This window comes from Momordica charantia, assembly GCF_013281855.1.
Source record: "Momordica charantia cultivar OHB3-1 chromosome 11 unlocalized genomic scaffold, Mcharantia_2.0 BLBB01000011.1, whole genome shotgun sequence".
Classification (NCBI taxonomy): domain Eukaryota; kingdom Viridiplantae; phylum Streptophyta; class Magnoliopsida; order Cucurbitales; family Cucurbitaceae; genus Momordica; species Momordica charantia.
In genome coordinates, this window is record NW_028275159.1 from 5,159,522 (window position 1) to 5,183,417 (window position 23,896).

The 23,896-nt window shown below is 34.9% G+C and overlaps 3 protein-coding genes across 5 annotated transcripts; all 3 read left to right on the forward strand.

Moving 5' to 3' along the window:
- Positions 1 to 1,727: 1,727 nt before the first annotated feature.
- Positions 1,728 to 7,132, forward strand: LOC111010903 (protein SAWADEE HOMEODOMAIN HOMOLOG 1). Of its 3 annotated transcripts, none has more exons than XM_022284482.2 (9): positions 1,728 to 1,985; positions 3,271 to 3,356; positions 3,466 to 3,511; positions 4,812 to 4,929; positions 5,408 to 5,471; positions 6,009 to 6,060; positions 6,316 to 6,459; positions 6,548 to 6,667; positions 6,768 to 7,132. In XM_022284482.2, the coding sequence occupies exons 1-9, from the start codon at positions 1,929 to 1,931 to the stop codon at positions 6,816 to 6,818; spliced, it is 738 nt and encodes a 245-aa protein (XP_022140174.1). In that variant the 5' UTR covers positions 1,728 to 1,928; the 3' UTR covers positions 6,819 to 7,132. The 3 variants fall into 3 exon arrangements, with proteins under 3 accessions (XP_022140174.1, XP_087976357.1, XP_022140179.1); XM_088120231.1 differs by having other exon boundaries at positions 1,729 to 1,985; positions 3,219 to 3,356; XM_022284487.2 differs by lacking the exons at positions 3,271 to 3,356; positions 3,466 to 3,511 and having other exon boundaries at positions 1,730 to 1,985.
- A 3,090-nt stretch (positions 7,133 to 10,222) lies between these two features.
- LOC111007738 (uncharacterized) lies at positions 10,223 to 12,485 on the forward strand. The gene is made up of 2 exons (XM_022280211.2): positions 10,223 to 10,437; positions 11,316 to 12,485. The coding sequence occupies exons 1-2, from the start codon at positions 10,381 to 10,383 to the stop codon at positions 11,808 to 11,810; spliced, it is 552 nt and encodes a 183-aa protein (XP_022135903.2). The 5' UTR covers positions 10,223 to 10,380; the 3' UTR covers positions 11,811 to 12,485.
- Positions 12,486 to 17,908: 5,423 nt separating this feature from the next.
- On the forward strand, positions 17,909 to 22,956 carry LOC111007728 (Leucine-rich receptor-like protein kinase family protein). The gene is made up of 5 exons (XM_088120293.1): positions 17,909 to 18,008; positions 18,156 to 18,226; positions 19,062 to 19,611; positions 19,698 to 21,734; positions 22,347 to 22,956. The coding sequence occupies exons 3-5, from the start codon at positions 19,128 to 19,130 to the stop codon at positions 22,694 to 22,696; spliced, it is 2,871 nt and encodes a 956-aa protein (XP_087976419.1). The 5' UTR covers positions 17,909 to 18,008; positions 18,156 to 18,226; positions 19,062 to 19,127; the 3' UTR covers positions 22,697 to 22,956.
- The last annotated feature ends 940 nt before the right edge of the window (positions 22,957 to 23,896 follow it).

Below are 23,896 nucleotides of genomic sequence, written 5' to 3' on the forward strand. Positions count from 1 at the left end.
ATTGAATTTTTAAAAGTTGAGTGACGTTATTGAAACCTACCTTCAAGTTAAGGAGCACTTTTATAATTCAACGTTCTTTTTCCTTACGTTCCCGTTAAGATTCTAAATTTCACATATGTTTGTAGATTATTTGTCCACATAGGATTAATCAACATATCTATAATATATATCTATAATATTTAAATATAAGAGATTAGTAGTCTCTAGCCTATATTATAGATTTTAATTATTACTTCACTATTTGATTTGCTTTTGGTATCAAATATATCGGAGTACAATTTGTCAACTTGAACATCTCTGGTCAATAAATGCATCATCGACCATAATATTAGATATTCAAACCTCCACTCCATATGATTGAATTAAAAAAAAAAAAATAAAGTTGCAAGTTTTCCTTTTTATACCCTTCGTGTTTTCCTTGTTAGGCCCAAAGTTGAAACAAAGACAATCTAGATTCTATTCTAAAGTTCCCAAGCAACCACTTAGTGGAAAAGAAAGTGATCAAAGGATGACAACCATGAGGTGGGCTTAAAAGCAGCTATCCATCAAATAAATCGTAATAACTCACTAATCTAACTCCATGACGCTAAAAATATATAAGGGTTATAGTAATTAACCGAAGCGATGATACCTTGAAATAACTTCATTAACAATTTCAATAGGCCAAATATTGATGAAAATTTAGAAAACAAAATAAACAATTATAAATACACCTTTAAATCAATAAAAAAGGACAAAATTTTCAAATAATATAAATTAAAAAAGAAATTACAAATTTAATGTAAATTATAAAATAAAATTAAAAAATGTAAATAAAATAATAAAAATATGAAATATGGTGAATTTCAAAACTATTGACAAAAATAGGATAGTGGAGTTAGTCAAAAATATGTACAATGTACATGTTTTACATGTGGAAGGTGACGTGGAATAAATCGTGTATGTACTGAACTTATGTACATCGTACACGATTTTCAATAAGTCGTGTACAATGTACATGAGTTCACTCAATTTTTTTTGTAAAATTTATTAACCATAATAATTTGTCGGTTGAATTCGAAAAGTATACAAATTTAAATTTGCCGGCTGAATTTGGAACCTACGAGCGCGCCTCCTCTCAAAGTTGGAAGAAACTGGTCTACTAGTACCCTTCCAGATGTTTATGATTTGAATAAATTTCACATAAAGAATCCAACTGCGATATATTATGTTCTACTGCAATGTCTTACATTTCACTCACAAAAAAATTCGAAAAAAATAAAAAATAAAAAATTAGCATATAAATTTAAATTAATATCATAATTAATTAATTAATTAAAGAAATATAATACTCATCGGTCACGATGTTGACGCCACATTGTTATATATGTTGGACAAGTGCATCCGAGAAAAAAAAGAAGTATTATCAAGGGAAAAAAAGAAAAGAATAAAAGGGGTGGGGACCTGATGTAGTGAAATCGTGTACAATGTACACAATTTTTATCGCCCGCGTGGCTCCAATTCACACAAGGACAAAGGACGCGAGTCTTCTACTATACTTTTGGAAATATTTTCAAACCTATTGTTGTTTTTATTTTTATTTGTTTACATTATTAGAAAAGAAAGTCCTCTTAATTTCGTTAATTAAGTTGAATTATTATTATTATTATTATTAATATTACGTCCGTATTAATAATACTTGCTGATAGAATAGGAAATGTGAATTTGGTCGCGTTGATATCCAACTCATAGACACGGAAATTTAACACTAAAAAGGAAAAAAGAAGAAGAAGAGGAAAAGCCCCTCAAAAGCCCCGGAGGCACACCGTGGCTGGGGGACCCGTCGAGGCGGCCCGTTTGGGAATTTCTCTTCGACGAGGCGTGGAACTGAAAAGCGGAGGAAACACGCCTGGGTTGGGTCCAAAATCGAGCGAAGGAAACAGTCGACAATGGAGCGACTCCGCCCCAGAGAGAGACAGGTCTTTTCTGGATTTACCAAGGCCGAGGTAGGAACATCATTCATGCTTTTGGAAATCTCCATTTATTTAACTATCTTGGCGTCAAAGTAGAATTTCAAACTATTTGTGTTGCACAGGACACTGACTCATAAGCATTTTGTCTCTGTTCTTCAATGATAATGCCCCAAGGATCTTTTGTTTTGATGATCTTGAGTGCAATGGAGGCCACACATGTGTGAACTATTGCATAATTTGAAACAATTTGTCAATAGCTAACGATGAATGAATGGACTTGATTTCGTTTTGCGAGTACATGTTTCTTATCGTTCAACATATTTCATCAGCAAACAATAAGGGTTATGTGGAATCATTGTTGATTTTCTTCAATTTTTTTCGTCGGTTTCCAGGCCTCATCGGTGTTCAACTTCCACTGAACTTCGTTTCTATAGCCTTCAACATTTCTAGTAGTACCCAAAAGCTAAGCTCAACATTAGGGCACAGTTAATCTCTTATATATATTATTCTACCTTTGAAAGTCGAGACGAGACGAGAGGGAATTATAGGTTAGGAATCAACTATTCTTTTTCCACCTATACCGAGAAAGGATTACTATTTCAATATCATCTACCTCAGAATCCATCCCTCATTCTTGTTTCAGATACAAAATTTTAGCACCTTCTTACGAAGAGCTAGCGAGTCTTCCTAATTTTTTCATCATAATGAAATATAGTTATGCAGATGAAAATGTGAGGAGGAAAGAAAAATTATTTTCTCCAGCATCTTTTGTTATTAAGGACTCTCTATGTGTTCGCGTGTTTTGATTTCCACTAGCTGGGAAGCGCACCTGTAAAATTCTCCAGTCTTTGCCTCTATGTGCACCCGGACCAATGTTTTCTTGCGTGGTCCCATTTTCATGTGCTATTTATCTTAATGAAAATTCTGTTTTCTATTAAAGTAAAGATGAAAATCCTCATGGGAAGCAGAACTAATTACATACAGCTTTTGTTGTTATTCTCTATCCAATGTAATCTTCATTTTTCTACTGGTAGAGGACCAAGCCTCTTGTTCCTATTTGCAACTACATTTTAAAGAAATGTAGTTTTTTATTTATTTATTTTTCCCTCTAATAAAAAAGAGTTCTCTGAGAAATTTTGTTCTCAGGATATTCAGGGCTCTGAAGGCATATTTATATATATTCTTTTATTAAAATATTCATTGGCATCAATTCATAATTTGTTTTGGGTCGAGAGTTTGTTGTACATTCCTTTTATAATGTAACAGGAAAATTCATTTTAGCTCCCCCTACCCCTTTGGGTTTAACCCTTGCAAACAGATAGAGAAAATGGAGAAATTGCTAGAGGAATCAGGAGAACAATTGCTTAATCGAGAATTTTCTCAAAAAGTTACCAAAGGTTTCAAGTGAGTTTCATTTTTCTCGTTTATCAGAAAACTTTTAATTAATCTTTTAATGTATATGATGTATGTATAATGTCGAGTTCTCTTGTTTTGGCATTCCATGTCTATACAGTCGGTCCTCTGGTCGTGCTGGGAAGCCTATAATAAAGTGGACGGAGGTTGTCACATTGTTTATTTTTTGCTTATTCTGTTGTTTTTGAAATATTATTCTACTTATATTGCTGTATATTTTGCAAAGAGAACTTGATTAACATTTTTTTTCTCAAAAATCATCGTGGAGATTTCCTGGTGGAGAGAGAGATAGATTGTGGCATGAGCTTAATCGAGTGTTCAGGATCAAATCTTAATTTTTGGGACACCTCCCTTAAATTGATTAGTGGGATTCTCCTCTAACCTTTGGAGAAGGATAAAAGAGTGCAGAGTATTCTTATTGGACATCTCTGAATTGAAATCTTGAATCTACTCGATTCTTCAAACTAAAGCCAATTGGGAGGCCCTGTTGTTATTCCTTGACCTGTGATCGGGTGATACCATCTCTCTCTCCCTTTTCGTACATTGGTTTTTGTTTCATTGAAGTTTGATGCAACCTATCAGAAAATTTATTCAGTCCGTTAGTTCCTTCACTTATGGTCCTCTTTGCCCCAAATTGTTTCTTCAAGTTGAACTTCCTGTACTCAACTCTTCTAGTAGACTTTGGGCCTTTAAGTGCATTGTTAAGTTCAGTGCTTTGCATGGATTGTATCCCATGGGAGGATCAAATCCGACAACTCTATTCACAGGAGGTATGCTTTCGTGTACTTGCAACCTTGTAGTGCATTTGTCAAATATGACCGCAAAGCTCAGAAATATTTAGTACTTCGTAGCCCCTTTTCTCATGACTTTTGGTGCAAAATCCTGCAGGTCCTTGTTGTGAGTTCTGCCTTTAATTTTGGTTTGAAGGGCTTTCTTGAGGAAATGCTTGTTCTTCCATTTTTGTGGAAGGGTCATTATTTGGCAGGGGATTTTGTTGGTCACTAGTGGGTGTTTGGCAGGAGAAGAATAAAAATGCATTTTGAAGTTTGATTTTGTAACGGGGTTAGGTTTAATTCTTTTGTAACTAAAACCTTAGGCATGTTTATGAACAATTGAAAAGCTCTCCTTAAGTTGCTCTTGGGTGGAGGTTCCCTCTACCCCCAACCCTTAGGCTGTTAGTGCCCTCTTGTATATAAAACTTATGTTTCAAAAAAAAAAAAACGGAGTTAGGTTTGGAATCTTGCACCACGGCAAGTCTTCCCTCATCACAACAGTAGAGTTTTATACAGGTCTCCTGAGATGTTTTTTTCCCCTCTATTTTCTTCCATCTTCCTTTCTTTATTTTACTGCTTCTTTATGTGGCAGTCTTTTGCATTTTCTTGTTTCAGAAGGGAAAAAAAAGGTTCAGGTGAAAATTTGTCTTCACACCATGTTATATTGTTACAGGTACACAATTGGTTCCAAAATAGATTGCAAGACTTTCCAAAAATTGAAAAGAGGATGACTGAAATTCCCAAAGCTTGCACTTCAAATAAGACTCAAGAAAGTTCTCAAGTCCCCGAAGGTAACTTTATCTATGCATTTCTGTCCAATGTTTTAGAAGGCAAAGTTTCTCAGCTGTAGAACAGTTCAATGTTAAATGACTGCTCCTTTCTAGTTTCAACTCTAACTGCAACCCATTGTGCATGCACTCTTGACCATACATAAACCATTAATTTTTATTTGGAACAATTCAAATGACGCTTTGGAGAGATCTATAATTTGAATTATTGAGATTTTGATAGCCTCCAATAGTTGATGTTTGTTCTAGAAAGGGCAAAAGGGAAATGTATCCCCTGAGAGTTAGTTGTAATTCTATGGGTTGGGTATATATCATTAGGAAGGTTCTTGAGCTAGAGGGTAGGTTGTGTCGTACCAAGGTTTGGGTGTAGCTAGCCCTCTAGAGTTGGTTAGGCATATAATGATATAACTATAAGGTGCATTTGCACCCTCTTGAGTTTTTCCTCCTCCTTCGCGTGCTAATGATCTTTATTTAAAAGCAGGTGAGAAGAGCCCAGATTTATCAGAGTTGGAATTTGAAGCAAGGTCATCAAAGGATGGTGCATGGTACATGAAGAAACCACTACCGATAATTTTTATTTGTAAAGTTGGTCTGTTTGGTTGGTTGCATCTTTGGGTCCTTGTCTTTGTATTTGCTCTGGTGGTATTTAAGCTGGAAACATATGCCTGAATTCATGCTTTTACGGATTGCAAAGAAGAGGATTTGAGATATAAAAATAATGACACCAAAACAATGCTATGGATATCAGCAGATAGAAGAGACAGTGACCTAGATGGGATAAGTTGCGCAGTATCTTTGAGTTTCATTGTGCCCAACCCTTCAATAATATAAAGACTGTTTTTCTAATATTCTGGTTTTCACCTGTTATCACCATTCTTTGAAGCAAGGGAAGTCATGATACGCATGAGTTACATGTTTCTGTAGCCATTTTAAATCTTACTACCAGTGTGCCATTTTAAATCTTACGTCGTAGCTGAATTTATGTTGGTTTTAGGTGAAGCTGAATTTATGCTCACTGCTTGTCTATCCATTCTAATTTTTTTGCTGGTGGGTTCTGATGTCAATCCACTTATATCGTGCAGGTATGATGTTGCCATGTTCCTTACGCATAGATTTCTTAGTTCAGGCGAAGCTGTGAGTCTTTAAACCATGACATATTGTCTCCCCTTGTTCTTGTATTATGATTTATGATGCCTGAGTATGTTGATTTGTTGAACCGAATGAGGTCATTGTTCATAAAGGTGTCTGGGTTTTAGATGTATGAGTACTTTCCTTAGGGAGACACTTGTACATGCATGTAATATGAGGAGTAGCAGAGTATATACTTGCATGCTAGTGTTCATTTGCAGATGCATAGATTGTCTGATTAATTTTGCCAATTCATTAAAGGAAGTGCGTGTCAGATTTGTCGGATTTGGAGCTGAGGAAGATGAATGGGTCAATATAAAACAGGCAGTACGAGAACGTTCTGTCCCCCTAGAACATTCAGAATGTCAGAAAGTGAAGGTTGGGGACCTTGTACTCTGCTTCCAGGTGACTATTGATGCAAAACCCTTTGGACGGCCTGTAGAATACTAATTTCTCTGTAGTCCACCTCACGTTAAAGCGTTCAAATTTGTAGGAGAGGAGGGATCAGGCAATCTACTATGACGCCCATATCATTGAAATCCAGAGGAGAATGCACGATATTAGGGGCTGCAGGTGTCTTTTCTTGGTTCGTTATGATCATGACAGCACCGAGGCAAGTATCATTTTCTCTTGCTTTGTCAATCGCTTGTTACAGCTTATGAAGGAGTTCTTTAATACTGATTAACAAGCTCATATACTTTTTTAACCACCAGGAAAAAGTTCGTTTGAGAAGATTGTGTCGCAGATCGACACATCAACTCTAATGTTTGATTTTGCCATCAATTAAAATCGTCTCTCTATTTGTCATTCTCATGTGTAAGCTGGAGACGGGAATGGTTTGCCTCAGAAAGTATATTAGCTAATGCTAGTTTTGTCTGTTCTTTCAGAAAGGCAAGGACTGGTTCTGCGTAAAAAGCTATAGTAGAAGTGGCTTAATTGTCCACGCACATATAATTGTTGCATATTCTATGTCTGCAAATTGGGCGAGGCGAGTTCAAACTTTAGTAGGCTTTCAAATCTCTCCGCCCATCACTTGCAAATCTGTAACATTTGAAATATGGAAAATCATTTTAGATCATTTGTTCTTCTATATTACAAATTCGTGATATGTTTTCTCCAATTTACGAATTACTTATTAGTTTCAATACTTCTTAAGTGGGCTATTGAGTACACTTTTCTAATCATATAATTAGTTATGTAGATTCTCAGCACGACTAAAGTAAATTTCTAACCGTATATTTACAGTGCATTGTAATTTTGATCAAATAACGACACCATTTACATTTTAGGTTTACAAACTTCGTTTTCATTGCTTTGACATTTGAATTGTGAAAATCAAATGAAATACATAAAGGTTAAAATACTATATATACTCGTCCTATACTTTGAGTTTTTGGTTATTTTGATCTTTGTACTCAACTTTGGTTCAATTTGGTTGATGCATTTTCAAAATGTTTGTTTTGGTTTTTGTACTTCTAAAATTTTTAATTTTATTTTTAATCTCATTTTTTTTACTACAATTTTAACATGACACAATATATTTATTTTAAAATTTTGTATTAAAGGTTTTTCATAATGTGTAGACTTAGTTTTTAAAAAGTAGTTATCAAAACGAACATTTTGAAAGTATATGAATTAAAATAAACTAAAATTGAAAGAAAATGGACCAAAGCGAATAATTTGAAAATAACATAACATTTCTATACTCATTGCACGTAGAAAGATATGGAACTTGACATGCCAACGCAAGCATTGCTCAACTAGTTTTAGTTAAGGTATATATTATCGATTAAAAAAAAAGACGAAGGAACTAACCTGTACTTTATCTTTTATAAGAGTGATGATTGTGCTCTGTTTGCTTTTATTGAATGGCTGGGGTTGAGAATTAATGGCAAAGTGAAGGGCAGGGAGAAGAAACATGACATGCATTTTGTTGGTTTTTTAAGGGATAATTCAGCTTCAGCCCCTAGTTTTGTAGGATACCATCCCAGTTTGCAGTTTCTATAGGTAGTACCAACTGAAAAACCAGCAGCCTCAGTGTAATTAATTCTCATTTTTGTTGCCAAAAAGCGAACCCCATCCCTTCCTTCAACTTCAACTACATGTTTTGCATTTAATAGCACATAAAAAGATTTGCCTCTCTCCAACTTTTCCCATCTTAAAAACCAAATTTATGGGGGCTGTGCCTCAGATTTGTTTTCAAAGCTACACACTGTTCAAATATTTCCTTCACTTTGTGTTGGTTTTTCCAATGTTCACCTTAAGTACACATCTTAAAAGGGTTTTTTTTTTGGGGACAAATTTTCAAAAGATTTAAAATTTAGTCAAACCCATTTTATTAAAAATGGTTAAATAACATTTGAAACCCCAACTTAATTAATTATAAGAGAGGGCCTTAGAGACTTGGCCTTTTAAGAATTTAGCAACATCACCAAACCCTAACTCATAACATGACATAAAAAGGTGTTTTATGCCTAAAGTTGGGGGTTTTCCTTTGGATGATATTAATTAGGTTTTAAACAAAACAAAAAGTGAAAAAGATAAAGCGAAGACATGCCCGTGAATAAAAGGCATAACCTAAATTAATTACATAGCTCCAGATTCTGTGTGTGTCTGTGTTATTTTTTTTTACCCTAAGGAATGGGTCTCTCTCTGTGGCAATGGAATTCACGGAGTCCCTGTTCAACTTCAGTCCATCTTGGTGTTCTCTCTCTTCTCAACGACAACAAATGAGATTTAAACTTTTTTTTTTCTCTTTTCTCATTAAATTATAGGCTTGGTTTCTGAACTTTCAAAGTTGTATCTAATTTGTTCCAAAATATTTGGTTTCTAAACTTTTAAAGTTCGAATAGTTCAAAATGTTTTTAACAGTGTATCCTAAAAAGTGATTGATGTTTTAATTTAGTGTCTAATAAATTAAATCAATTAGACACAATTTTTACGATATTCATCTATTTGTTAGACACAAATTTGAACTTTTGAATATGATTCGAACTTCAAAACACAATATTAAACACTTAATGGATCTAGCTTGATACTTTTTAAAGTTTAGAGACCTACTAGCTACCATTTATTTATTTAGGGCTCGTTTGATAACATTCTTGTTTTTTGTTTCTGTTTCTTAATTTTTAATAAAGAAGAATGATTTACACTGTCCTAACATTATCCATAAATTCAAGTACGTTTAAACAACATTTTTATTTATGTTTTGGAATAAATTGGAAACGAGGACGAGAAATAAGAAATTGTTTTGGTTGTTTCTAAAATTTTTATATACTAGCTATAAAATGTTCCCAAAAAAGGGAAACAAGAAATATAGATACTTAGATTAAGAAACTAGAAACGAGAAATAAGCAACGGAAACGTTATCGAACATTTCTATGATCGGTCAAATTTGCCATCTCTCCCCCTTTCATTTTCTGCTGCACATGCGAACGTATAATTCTAGAAGAAAGTTGAATTCCATTTGCATGCATTAGTTGGTCCGATCAGACGACCAAAACTTATGAGATTTGTATTCTTCAATTTCAAAAACTTATGACCATATCCCTTCAAATGGTCATACGAAATGTTTTATATGGGAAACATCAGAGGAAATTTCCATAGAGAAAAACACATTTAAATTGATCTCCCTAATTGTTAAATCTCACGGGCTGAAAGTTAATTTTTCCGGTTTGGGTCTTGTCCACATATTTAAGTAGTGCAGATATTTTAGATGGCACGAGGGGTTTTACCATAGGCTTAATCTGGGGAAAACATTGAATCAAAAATCTGAATTCATGCATGATTAAATCGTCGAGTAGCTAGGTGGCTAAACTTAGGCTCGTGAATCCCTCACGAGTGCCAATTCCAACAAAATAAATGTAAATAATTAAATATACACCCCTTGTAATTTTAATAATTGGAGAAGCATATGAAATAAAATTTGAGTACATATTCATGGTTTCAATGGCGGCATTCCCATCCATATAGCCAAATTGCAACCCAAATTCGTTGAGTATGAAGCCCTAGTGGGGCAATTTGGCTCATTAATGGCAACAAAAAAAGTGAATCAAAGTATTGTAGATAACAATTTTTGATCTCAAGCTCTCTTCTTCCTCTCAGAATGATCAACACTTATAAATATGTGTAAACAGGAGCCTTGTAGACCCATCTCTCTCCACTTTCTTTTCTTTTTTGTCCATTTGACTCAAAGATTCTCTCCAATATATGTTCTATAATCCTATAGTGTAATACAAAACCCACCTTTTCTTTAATATCTGGAATATTCATCTTCTTCCTCCTCTTCATATATTCCTATATTTTCAAACTGAAGAGTTCTCTCTGATGGTACCACAATATTCATATACAGGAGGAGCAATTTTCCTTGTTTCAGTCATGCAGGTATATAATAATCATTGCCCACCCCTTTCTTCTTTTCTCTAATTTCTTCTTTCTTTCTTTCTCTTTGTTGTATTTCTCCATTGATACGAGGTATTTTGAGTGAAACTAACGGAAGAGATTATGTCCAAAATAGATAAATGTCGTATAATTATAGAAATACATGGGATTTAATGCGTTGTCCTCAACCAAGGTTAAAAGTGTTTTTATGGATTAAAAACATTTTCTTTAAAAAATTATTTTTATAGTGGTGTTTGGTTAGAAATGAAGTGTGACAATTTTACTTGAATATCTTTTTCAAAATTTATTTTAAATATACCACCGGCTGGATGACGTAGTGGGCTTGTGACCAAATGAGGATTACACTACAAAAATTTATGGTTTTTCTGAAGTTATTTTTGCCGACACTCGGAAAGTCTTCGGGATAATTTTTTTTTTCTTGATGTAATAATACAAAATCTCAGGAAAAACTCACTTCTCCTAACTTTTTGTAGTGATACCTCCTCCCCAGTGGGAGCCTTGGAGGGTGTGTAGTCGGGACTTCATCCCATTCGGAGATGAGTCCCACAACGTTCAGTTACCATCTTGGATAGTCGTGTCGACACCCTAGTTATAGGGATCTAATGGTTGAAGTCACACAACATCGATTCCGGATTATAAAAAAAAATATATTCATTCCAAATACATCGAGTCACTACAAGTTAGAATATATTTATTGAGACTATTATGAACTTTAACTTTTAAAGTTACACCTCTCGGATCATACCAATTATTTAGTTGTTGTACGAATTTTCAAGTCCACAAATCTAGTAACCTATGAACTTAATTTTAAACTTTTGAGTAGTAGTGATCGATCAACAACCGTTCATATCTTTGAACAGAACGAGAACCAGCAGAGGGTGATTCGGAAGGCGGTGTCAGATTTAAGCAAAGAGATTGAAAGAGTAAACCTGAGGAACAAGAATGAAGTAGAAGAAATGATGAGGAGCAGAGTGGAAGAAGAAGAAGAAGTGCGGCAGGTCGAGTGCAGCTGCTGTGGGCTGAAAGAGGAATGCACCGCAGCCTACATTTTAGAGATCCAACGGCGGTTTGCAGGGAAATGGGTTTGTGGGCTTTGCTCCGAAGCCGTAAAAGAGAGAGTGCTGAGATTTCCCAACACACCCATTAACGAAGCCATCAACTTTCACAGGGAATTCTCCCACGCCTTCAATACCACCACAAGGCTCAACCCTAAGCTCTCCTTAACCACTTCCATGAGAAAGATCGCCAGAAAAAGCTTCGACAAACGAAATTCTTCACCCGATTCGGATTTCGGCTCTTCCACTAAGCTCTCTAGAAGCATTAGCTGTGATCCCAGAATTCGCCTCAATGATTAACCTTTGACGAGATAAGTTTAGCTCACCAATAATTGGAATCAATTCAAATCCTCCAACCACCCACTTTATTTAAAAAAACTATTTTTATAATTACAAATAGTTAATTATTTACAGTTGATTGATAAGTCAACTAACTTGTGTATAGTATATAGGAACTGAACACCTAGGTGTTTGAATTCTCATCGATTGAATAATATTGTTTGAGTATTTAACTATTGATATTATTTGTCATATTCTCTAAGATTGATGTTCATCGGGCCATTGTTCCATCCGACATCTCTACCACAGCTACAAATTTATGGGCTTTGCCTGTCCCAAAAAGTGCAAGTTCTTTCTTTTGTGCACCATTCATCGAGGTATAAATACCAATGAAAGAACGCAGTTTAGAATCCCCTCTCTACAGATCAGCCCAGTATTTGCCTCCTCTACCATAAATCAAGTGAAACTCTTGATCACATATTGCTTCACTGTTCTTACACATGTTCACTTTGGCATGGGCTGTTTGGTATTTTCAGCTTATCTCCTCCGATTCAAAGGCCACATCGAAGAGTTCAGTTCATCATAGAAATGCTATCCCCCTGTGCAAATAGTCATAATACCCTTTAGTGTAATGCTGTGGGATCTATTTTATGGTTGGATAATCATCTTTGGGATGACATTATTGTTTTAGCTTCCTCTTGGTCTTCTAAGTCTACTTTCTTTTGTAAGACAATATCTCATCTATCTCACTTAACTGGAGTGCTTTTATTTAATCTTATCCTCTTTTTATACGTATGTTCCTCACGTACTTGAATTAATGGTTATGAGAAAAGATATTATTAGTCATCCTAAGTCTGTGATCACACACCCATACTCTAATATTGGTAGATTTTTTTACGAGACTTTCCCTATTGACCTCCCATTATTGATTAGTGGTGAGATTATGTATGAACCATGTCAAAATATAATTAACTATATAACAAATCACTATTAGTCAATACGACCTCAATTTAAATAACTCAAATATATGTTTGACTCTATACTTGTCATAATTTTAAATAACTTACACGAATTCTTTGGACCACATGCTTCTCCATTTTCTTCATATACTTCAAATCTTTGGTATCAACTATTCAAAACTTTTAACTTTTAATATTTCCATCTCCCTCTGCAATTGGATCGAGTTTTTTCTAAAAAGATCAGACCTTCTCCTCTGAATCAAAGAGTAGTAGAAACATTCTATGACGAAATGTAGTGGGAGCTATTTTATGGAACATTTGACTCGAAAGAAATAGGTGCCCTTTTATGGATAGATCCAAAACTTTCAACCTTTGAGAAGATATCAAAGTCTTGCATCCTCTTGGTGTTTGAAATCTTTCCCATTTGTAATTATGATATATTTACCATTTCGGTAAATTGGAATGTTTTCTTTTCTGTTCCGTTGGTTGGAGATATATGTAAATTATCTTAGATGGGTCATTATTTCGTTGACCACTCCTAAAAATTTAGAAAAAATCTCTCTTATCTATTCTTTTCCTTCATAAGTATAACAGTCAGCTGAAGATTTTTATTGACCAGTGAGAAAATAAATATTATTCTTCATAAATACTTGAAAATCCACAATTTGGCCGGTATACATGTATGACATAAAAGAACCGGACCGGATTATGATACCCTTTTTCCCATCCAAATTAATCCACGGCGATTATTCCAGCCCTAGGCAGATTTTTCTCAGGAAAGTAATGGGCTTTCGATGGGTTTAAGAAAAGCCCAGAAACATAATGGGCCTAAGCAGAGCCAAAAGCACATGATTCAAGTTTAATGGAGATGGCAATAATTGCAGATGGTCCCAATCAAAGTTAAATACGAATCCAAAAGTCCTTTTTGTACAACTTTTAGCCAAAGTTACGCCCAATTGGTTTGCGAATCCCATTTAGCTTGTGAGCTCCACACGTGCAATGCCAAAAAACCCACTTTTTAGGGATAGAATTCAAAAGTCTTATCGTAGATATTGCCTTTGGACTTGGACTTGGACTTGGACCCATTGTCTTTTCTAAAATTATGCATGTGAAATGGTGGGCCTATTCACCATGATATCCACATTTTTATTTGCAAATTCTAATTTCATCTCTTGCTCCATATATAATAATATGTACACAATTTTTGTTCATTTGTTCAAGTTTAATTTCATTAAATAAAATTCAATAGATATATATTGAAATAAATCACATATTAACAGTCAAATGCGACCTACTAGGTCAAACAAAAATCAATAGTATATAATACGAGACAATATCTCCATTAGTATAAGGTCTCCAAAATTAAAGGGAAAGAAAGTAAATAATAGTTCAAGTTTAGTTTGACTTATTATCATCACATGTCTCTACTAGATTAGATTTTTTCAAGTGTTATGATTCAATTTAATCAATTATTATTGTAATAATTTGCAGGCCAATGTTTAATACATGCACTATTGTACAATCTAAAATCTTGTGTGGGAGTATGACTGTAATTTGCACTTTGGGATCAATGGGCTTCATATGATTATGCAAAGAAAACAACTTAATTATATTTTGTTTACTTACATATTTGATATTATTGGCAAAACTCATGAGACTTTGAAGAATTTAATAAAGTTTTGAATGATGTATCATGCATGTTACTAGGAGAGTTTTTATGTGCGTCATGTGACATTCAATTTGAAAAAAATGTCATTATATAATAATCAAAATGAAGCATTAGGGTTAGTGACAAATCTTGGTAGGGTCCAAAGCGACCGACATTGATATATATAAAACTGTGCATTGAAATATAAATGGCTTACAAAAGGAGGAAAAAGGAAACAGCATGCAAAGAAGTGCATAAAACCATAGTTGTCTTTATTAATTAAACCAAAGCCATCATCTCCATTACTGTTTATATATTATTTATATATAGTTAAAGTTTGATCTAATGGTTGATTAATTAAGCTTAATTAGTATTGTATTAACTGGAGCACTAATTTAGGAACATGAAGCCCTACGAGTTCCTAAAGGAGAGAGATGGAGACCCTTAATCAAGGGATTGGAGTCTGCTTAATTAATGAATTAGCCTCCACATCATGCTTACGCCTCATCCTCACTCTCTCTTAACTATATAATTAATCACAGATTCACAAATCTTAATCTGTGTCACTTGTAATGTAATAAAATAAAAGGTTCAATTTTTTTTTTTTTTTTTTTTAATGGTGGAGCACTGAAACCATAGTTTTGTTTGGATTTGGAAAATAATATTAGTGCCAATTCTTAAGTTTGGCGAGAAATGATCTTTTCCAACATGTGATTAATCTAAGATGGTATAAATTAAAATAAGTAAATTGCATTGGGATAGAAAAATCTTTTATGTATTTCAAAATACGTTTTTTAAACTTTTAAATATAGGAAAAAATTTACTTATATCAGATACTCATATCAATAGTATATATTAGACGACACTCATATCAATAGTATATTAGATGTATATCACATACATATATTACAGATATGTTACATATATATTACAAATATATTATAGATATATATTATTTGGGTAAAGTTGTCATTTAAAATTGGACATATTACTAAATGTAGTAATATTTTGATAATTTTACTAAACATTTTTGACATATTTGCAACTGTCCTCAAGAAATAATGAAACATTGGCATTTCAATCCATTATATTTTATAAGGAAAAGAAAAAGGGCGGTATAGTACTCATCAAGTCATAAGGGGAGTATTGTGTGGATATATATACTTAGGCATGCGCAAACAAAGTGGTAGACACTAGACAGATCAATCAAGAAGATGATTTGGATTTTATTTTAATCATTAGATATGAATGCCAATAATTTGGTTTGGATTTTATCTTAATTATTTTTTGTTTTAGTTACCAGGGTATATGGATGCCAGAATTAATTGCTGCATTTGATTAGACCGAGAATTGAGTGAATTTCTATTCTCTCGAGTCTCTTCTTCACTTTAATTAAAGTTTTCGGGATTGGGAAACTAAAATTAGGGTACCAAATCTGATCTCTCAAATGGAGAAAATTTTGGTTGCTATAGTAAATGTGGAAGCTTTTTCACACACTAAATATTGTATATACTCATACATTTCTAGCCATATCTTAATTCGTAAAATAAAGTAATATATTAATCATATGCATGTGGAAAATTTTTCGCACACTGTATATTATATATACTCATTTGTTTCTAGCCATATCCTAGTTGTTAAATTAAATAATATATTAAATGTGCTAAATAGTCATAAAAGACGGATGTGAAAGGAATTTCAACATGAATTTGTAAAAAGATAAACCCTTTTTTTTTTTTTTTGAAAAGTAGAAAGACGTCCCTTTTGTTTGGTACAATTGGGTATAGATATATTCTTTGACCTAACTATTATACGTATAATCTAATTCCACAAACTTTTAGCTATACATTGATATAAATTAAGAGCGGTAATATTCACGAATTCTATCTCAAAATCAATGTTTGTTTGAGTTTGTTGGGCTCTAATATAATACACACCAATCTTTATTTGGTACGATTTCCATCGAGGACACAATATACATGACAAATTACATCAGAGATATCATTTTTCTTTGTTGCAATCCAAATTAGTGTGTATTATGTCAAGCTCCCAGGAATCTCTGAATCATCTTTTTTTTTTTTTTTTACTTTGGACTCTGCTTTTTGATATTTTTCAATTCTATCTCTTGTTGCATTGAATCCTTTTGGAAGGAATCCTTATATCACTCGAACGGCAACCGAAGATCTATTCTTTGAAGCATCATACTTTCTTTGATTTTTCTAGGTCTTATCTTCATCTATGGGAAGATATTAAGATCTTATAAGCATCTTCAGGGTCTTCAAAGTCTCATCTCTTTTGTTTAGCCTCCCTTTTGTACGTATGTTTCTCACCTACCATGTGAATGAAATGATTTCCTTCCCAAACAAAAATATTTATAAGATTCCATATAAAAAATTAAATGACAATGAGAGTAGCCAAACCTTATTAAAGGTCCTTATTTGATATTTTTGATGTGGAATCCCTTTGACAAAAGATGATCAATTTTTTATAACTAAACGAAAATATGAGTAAAACCTTCATCTTTATTATGCGTGTTAGGAATAAAACGAAAAAGTAACAATCGGTAGGTAATTTAGGTTGTTTACTCGATCGAATATCGAGAATTATGAACTGAAACCCCTTAAGAGTTAATTTGGTAGATATATAAGTGATGGATGAGACCCTTAATTGTTGATTGGTTGGAAGAAATATAGGCACACATACATAAATGTAAACTAAAAAGGTGCACTATTTGCATTATTCAAGGGAAAGAAGATATGGTAGTGGGGATCACGAATTGCACTCAACATATAAATTAAACAACTTTAGTTATCGTTGAAGGGAAAGTGGAAAACTTTGGTGGGGGCACATAAAATTGAATATATATTTTCGAGTGGGCGAGTGTAAAACCCTAGAAAATGGAGATGAGGAAAGCATGCTGGGAATGACAAAGACCATTCACTGTATATTCCTTCGAGAAAAGGCCCCATTCTTCAAAGCAAAATGGCGCACGAGCACTGCCAATTGCCATTGCATTACTGTGTTATCTCCACTCTATGCTACTATATGTAAAAGACAACCAACTTTTTCTTTTATTTTTCTCTCTTTTTTCTCTCTCCCAGAAATTTTCATTTCTTACCCATCTCTTGTATTTTCTCACCTGCTGCTGCTGCCATGGCGTACAATATTCTCTGTAAAAGTCCCATCTTTAATTTCCCTTCTGTTGGATTAATTAATCATCTTTTAGTGCTAATGCATGAACTGAGCAAGTCCCTAATCTGTAAATAAGTGGACCATGAGGGGCAGAAGAATTTCAAGGGTTACAGAGAAGCCCTCGTCGGGACCCCGCAGTCAAAAGAGAGATTGGTAATTAGGCCGACAAAATCAGAGCTTTTTTCCAACACCTGTCCCTGTTTCCCTTTCAGCCATTGGTGTTTTCAAACTCCATTTCTCCAGGCCCTTTTTCGTAATTCCACCTTTAAGCCCTATGAACCGCTCTCGTCTTCTTTTCTCTGAACCCTACGAATTCTTCTATATATACAGTCATTCTCTCACCCTAGTTCAATTGCCATGCCTTCGAAAGAAAAGAGGAAAAAAAAAAAGAAACAAACAAACGGCGATCTTTCTTTAGCCGTAAAGCTTCAATTATGATATTTGGGGCAAATTTAATTTTTAGAAACATTATTATTATTATTATTGTTATTATGCCAACAAAATCTTAATCACTTTTCGCACTTTGCTAAGATTTTGTTGTAGTTTGACTGTAATAATGCGATGCAGGGTGTAGAAGAAGCTTGATTTCTACGACCGTTTCATGACTGTTTCCTTCTCTCCTGCCATGGCTGCCCAAGGTGATCATCCATGGAGCTGTTTTTCTTTCTTTCTTTCTTTTTTTACAAACTAGTTATTTACAAGTATTTTCCTTTTGCCTTTCATGGATTATTATGCAACATCCTAATCCAAACTTTACCTTTCTTAACTTTGCCTTAATCCCTTCATTATATTAACCCCAAGTTTTATCTTTACCATTTATCAATTTACATTTTCGAAACCAGCTGCCTTATTATTATAATATCCATGACACCATTTACAAAATATAGATCGTTTCGTTTAAAACAAATTAACCCACCAATTAAATCCATATTAAAAAATGTTTAGGATTACCACGGGTAATAAATACTTACCTACATACTAACTTTTCTACCAGCGGCAAGGCAGAGCCAACAATTTCTTATATTTCATCATTCCATTGGGGAAAATTAGAAGAAAAACTAAGAAAATTTAAAATATTTTATATATACTTTTTGAATTAATAAATTATGAGGAAGCAATTGACTTTCTTCTTCTTTGTTACTTATGCCTTTAGTCCTTATTATCTAATGGTTAAAAAGTTGGTAGAAATTTCAATTAATTAGTGCGTAGAAAAAAAAATGTCTTAATCACTAAACTATTATGGGAGAGAATAAAAAGTCTTGTTAATGACAACGATACATCAAAGTATCTCCACAATATTATAATATTTTCGATTTTGAACATAAAAATAGAGATAATAATATAGGACTTTGTTGGCATCAGATAGAAGTGTACTTTTGCCAATACTATAACCTTTTCTTTTCTTTCTTTTTTTTTTTTGTTGGAAAAAGAAAAAATTAAAATTACTTGGTTGTTATATATGGGTAATTGCAGGGCCTGGAAAGATGAGCAAAACTTTAAACTGAAAGCTGAATCAGTGGAAACTAGAGCTGATCACTCATGGGGAAGAGAAGGCCCAAAAGCTGTCATCATCCCATCTTCTTCTGCGTCTTCTTCCTCTTTCTGGCGAATCATTCATCCGCTCTGCATCAAACTCGCCTTCTTTTATCCTTCAAATCCTCCATTTCCAACGACCCATCACGCGCTCTCTCCAATTGGCTTCCCTCTCTTCACATCTGCCAATGGAACGGAATCACATGCACCAACAAAACCGACGCCGTTTCGGCCACTATCACTGCCATTCACCTCTCCGGCAAGAATCTCACCGGCGCCATTCCCGATTCCGTTTTACGCTTGCCCCACATCCAAATTCTCGACCTCTCCGACAACCAATTCGTCGGTCAATTCCCTCCGAATATGTTCACGGCCGCCTCCCCTTCGCTACTGCATTTGAATTTGAGCAACAATAATTTGAGCGGCCCGATTCCCAGCGGTGTCATCTCCGGACTTACAACACTGGATTTATCCAACAACATGATCACGGGTATGCTGTTAAAATCGATCACAAAAATTTAATTAAATTAAATTCAATTACCATGAATTTAATCTTTTATTCTTATTTTTTGACAGGTGGGATTCCGGAGAGTATTGGATGGTTTTCTAGCCTCAAATTTCTTGACATCGGAGGGAATGTTTTAGTGGGCAAAATTCCCAATTCGATAAGGACTCTCACGTCGTTGGAATTTTTGACGTTGGCGTCTAATAAATTGGTGGGAGAAATTCCGAGGGAATTGGGAGGAATGAAGAGGCTGAAGTGGATTTATTTGGGTTACAATAATCTTTCAGGGGAAATCCCTGAAGAAATTGGCCAATTGGGTTCTCTGAATCATCTTGATTTGGTATACAACAAGCTCACAGGGAAAATTCCAGAATCCGTGGGAAATCTCACTCAACTTCAGTACCTGTTCCTCTACCAAAACGATCTCACAGGTACGATTCCCCCTTCGATTTTCCGTCTCGTGAATCTGATTTCTCTAGATTTAAGCGACAATTCTCTGTCGGGGGAGATTCCGGAACTCGTAATTCATCTGCAGAGGTTGGAAATTCTGCATCTGTTTGGGAACAATTTCACGGGAAGAATTCCGAGAGCGATTGCCTCTCTGCCTCGGCTACAGATTCTTCAATTATGGTCCAATCGATTTCGCGGCGAGATTCCGGAATTACTTGGAAAGCGAAGCAATCTCACTGTAGTTGATTTTTCGAGTAATTATCTGACCGGGAAAATTCCCGATGGCCTCTGTGATTCCAAACGCCTATTTAAACTCATCCTCTTCTCGAATTCTCTCATCGGCCAAATTCCACAGAGTCTCAGTTCTTGCAAGACTTTGCGCCGAGTTCGGCTCCAAAATAACCGCCTCTCTGGCGAGTTGTCTCCAGAATTTACGAAACTACCCCTACTTTACTTTTTGGATATCTCTGGCAACAATTTCTCCGGCAGAATCGACGACCAGAGATGGGATGTGCCGTCTCTCCAAATGATGAGTTTGGCGAGGAATAAAATATCAGGGAATTTGCCGGAATTTATCGGGAGTGATAAGATCGAGAGTTTGGATTTCTCGGCGAATGAATTTTCGGGCGCTATCGCGGAGAGTTTCGGGAGATTACCAGAGCTAATGCAACTAAATTTGAGCAACAATAAATTTTCCGGTGGAATTCCAGATGGGATGTCTTCGTGTAAGAAGCTTGTGAGTTTAGATTTAAGCCACAACCGGCTGACCGGCGAAATTCCGGTCACTCTCTCTCGAATTCCGGTTCTTAGCTTCCTTGATTTGTCGGAGAACGAATTGTCCGGCGAGATTCCACCGGTTTTCGGGCTTGTTGAGTCGCTGGTTCAGATAAATATTTCTCACAACCACTTCCACGGAACTCTGCCGGCGACCGGGGGGTTTTTGGGTATCAACGCCAGCACCGTGGCCGGAAACGAGCTTTGCGGCGGTGACACGTCGACCAATTTACCGCCGTGCGGAAATCGTGTTAAAACAAACCGCGCGTGGTGGTTTCTTATCACGTGCTCTCTGCTCGTGCTATTTTTGGTTGCCGCTGCCGCGTTAGTCCTGATACGACGTCGTAAGCATCAGATGGGAACAAAAAGAGTGGAAAACGAAGACGGAATATGGGAGCTCAAATTCTTCGATTCCAAAGCGTCTAAATTGGTGACGGTGGACGCCATTGTGTCGGCGTCGAAGGCGGATCAAAGCGGGGTTGAGATGCAATTTCTCGTGGAGAAAATTAATGGGAAAGACGTCGAGAAATCGGTACTTCCGGCCGGGAGCTTCTGGTCGGAGATCGCTGAATTGGGGAAGCTCCGGCACCCAAATGTGGTGAGATTACTGGCCACGTGTCGATCGGAGAAAGGTGGGTACTTGGTCCGTGAATTCGTAGAGGGACAATGTTTGACTGAAATTGTCGGGAATTTAAGCTGGGAACGGCGTCGTAACATCGCCGTCGGAATCGCCAGAGCTCTACAGTTTTTGCACCGCCACTGCTCTGCGGCCGTTATCGCGTCCATTCTCTCGCCGGATGAGATCATCGTCGATGAAAACGACGAACCACGCCTCGTAATCGGATTGTCCAACACCTTCATTTCTTCAGACTACTACGCCCCCGGTACGTACAATACAATTCGACGTATTTCATTTTAGAGAAATTTAAGACCTTATAATAAATGTTTTACAATTGAGAGAGAAAATACAAAAAAAAAAAAATTTAAAAAATAATAAATTGGTCAAGATTAGATTGGCTCTTTACCCATAAGAAGCAAAATATTTTTCTAAATTTAATAGTTGAGTTATTTTTTCGTATTATTTTATTTTTATAAAATTTCAAATTTTCTAAATGATTTTTACTTTTTAGTTGTGAAATATCTCTAATTTAAAAACTATTAATTACATTATTATCTCTATCTTGTCTTAAAACATTTCAAAGTAAATGAATTAAAATAGAATAAATTTTGAAATATGAGACCAAAATTAATAGTTTTAACTAAAAACTTTTGTTGAGCTTTTTTAACTTTTAGGATTAAAAGGCTAAACCCCCACCGGACTTTATAATTGAGTTAATAAATCACAATTATTCACAATGGTCAAAGTTTAAATTCTGTTTGAATTTGTGCATTAAATTTGAGCACCTGCATGAACATATATAATCCATGCACATGCACAATCATATATATGCACGTATAATTGAGAAAGCTACTTTGTGGAAAAAAAAATGTGGCAGAGGCTAAGGAAAGTGGAGATATAACCGAGAAAAGCAACGTCTACACTTTGGGGCTGGTTCTGATCCAATTACTAACCGGGAAAGGACCCGCGGACCCGGAGCTGACCGGCCACCGGCAAGGGCTGGTAGAATGGGCACGCTACTGCTACTCCGATTGCCATCTTGACACGTGGATCGATGATGCGATCACCGGCGCCGCCGCCGACCAGAACCAGATCGTCGGAATTATGAACTTAGCACTGAATTGCACCGCCGGCGAGCCCATGGCGAGGCCATCCTCACACCATGCCTACAAAACGCTTCTCTCTCTTTGTCGGACCACTTACTGTTCTAAACTTTTGTCCAACTAGAATTTGCTCCCACTCTCACTTTTTCTTTCTTGATTTTTCACATCTTGGAATTTTTCGCTTTTGTTTTGTTTTTTTTTTTTTTTTTTGGAGGATTTTAACTTTTTAAGGTATTACAAATATATATATTGTGACCCAAATTAATGTTTTTGTTATGTGTAGGTGTACTATGCTTTTTGACCTACAGTAAAAGAGTGTAAAACTGTAGATAAAGTTTTTCAATGTCATTGTAATTAATTTATTAAATCTACTCAGCCTTTTTATCCCTTTCTCGTTCAATCACATCCCATTTGTATTAATATTATGTTTGTTTTATTTTACATTTATATCACATAAATGGTCAAATTGAAAGAGAGGTGCGCACAGGTAGTTTTTAACTCAAATTAAATGTCAAAAACTTACGACGACGATTTTTATTTTGGCTGAGTACAAACCAACCAATAATCTACCTTTTTAACTAAGCCACCACTTTGGTAATGGTAGAAGAAGACTTGTAATATTATTATTCATGAAAAAATGAAACATTTTTTCAATGATACAATATATGAAATATTAAGTACGTAGAAATATAATTTTATGGGAAAAAGTATTTTATTGTTTTAGTCTGATTCGAATCATTCAAAGACGATAAATCATTAATTGGGTTGATTTCATCTTTTGAATAGGTTTTTCAATATTAAATTTGGTCTATTCAGTCAGCATTGGTTGATCGTCGTGTAACTGAATTTAGTCCTTATTTGAAAATAATTTTCAATTTGGATTTAATTTTTTCAATAGTGTACTGTTTAAAAGACCATAGTAGATTATATAAAGCCAAGATTACAGTATATACAGCATATAACGTGTCGCATCCCTATGCAAAATTTATGAGTAACCCTATGCAATTAAAAAGTGTGCAGTATTAAGGTTCATCGGAAAAGGAAAAAAAAAATAGTCCAATTAACTATATGGGTCACCTTCTTATATAACTAAGAGGAAATTACGGCAATAATTATTAATTAAAATACTATATTTTAACTTCTTATTCATGGCGTTGGATAACGATTTCTGTTTTTTCATTTCGCTTAACTGGAGTGATTTCATATACCCTCTCTTTTCCTCACATACTTCTTTATGAAATAATGGTTTTTGTATCTCTTGAAAAAAATAACGTTTTTTGTTTTTCTATTTTATGTTTTTGGTTTTTAGTTTTCCGTTTTTAAA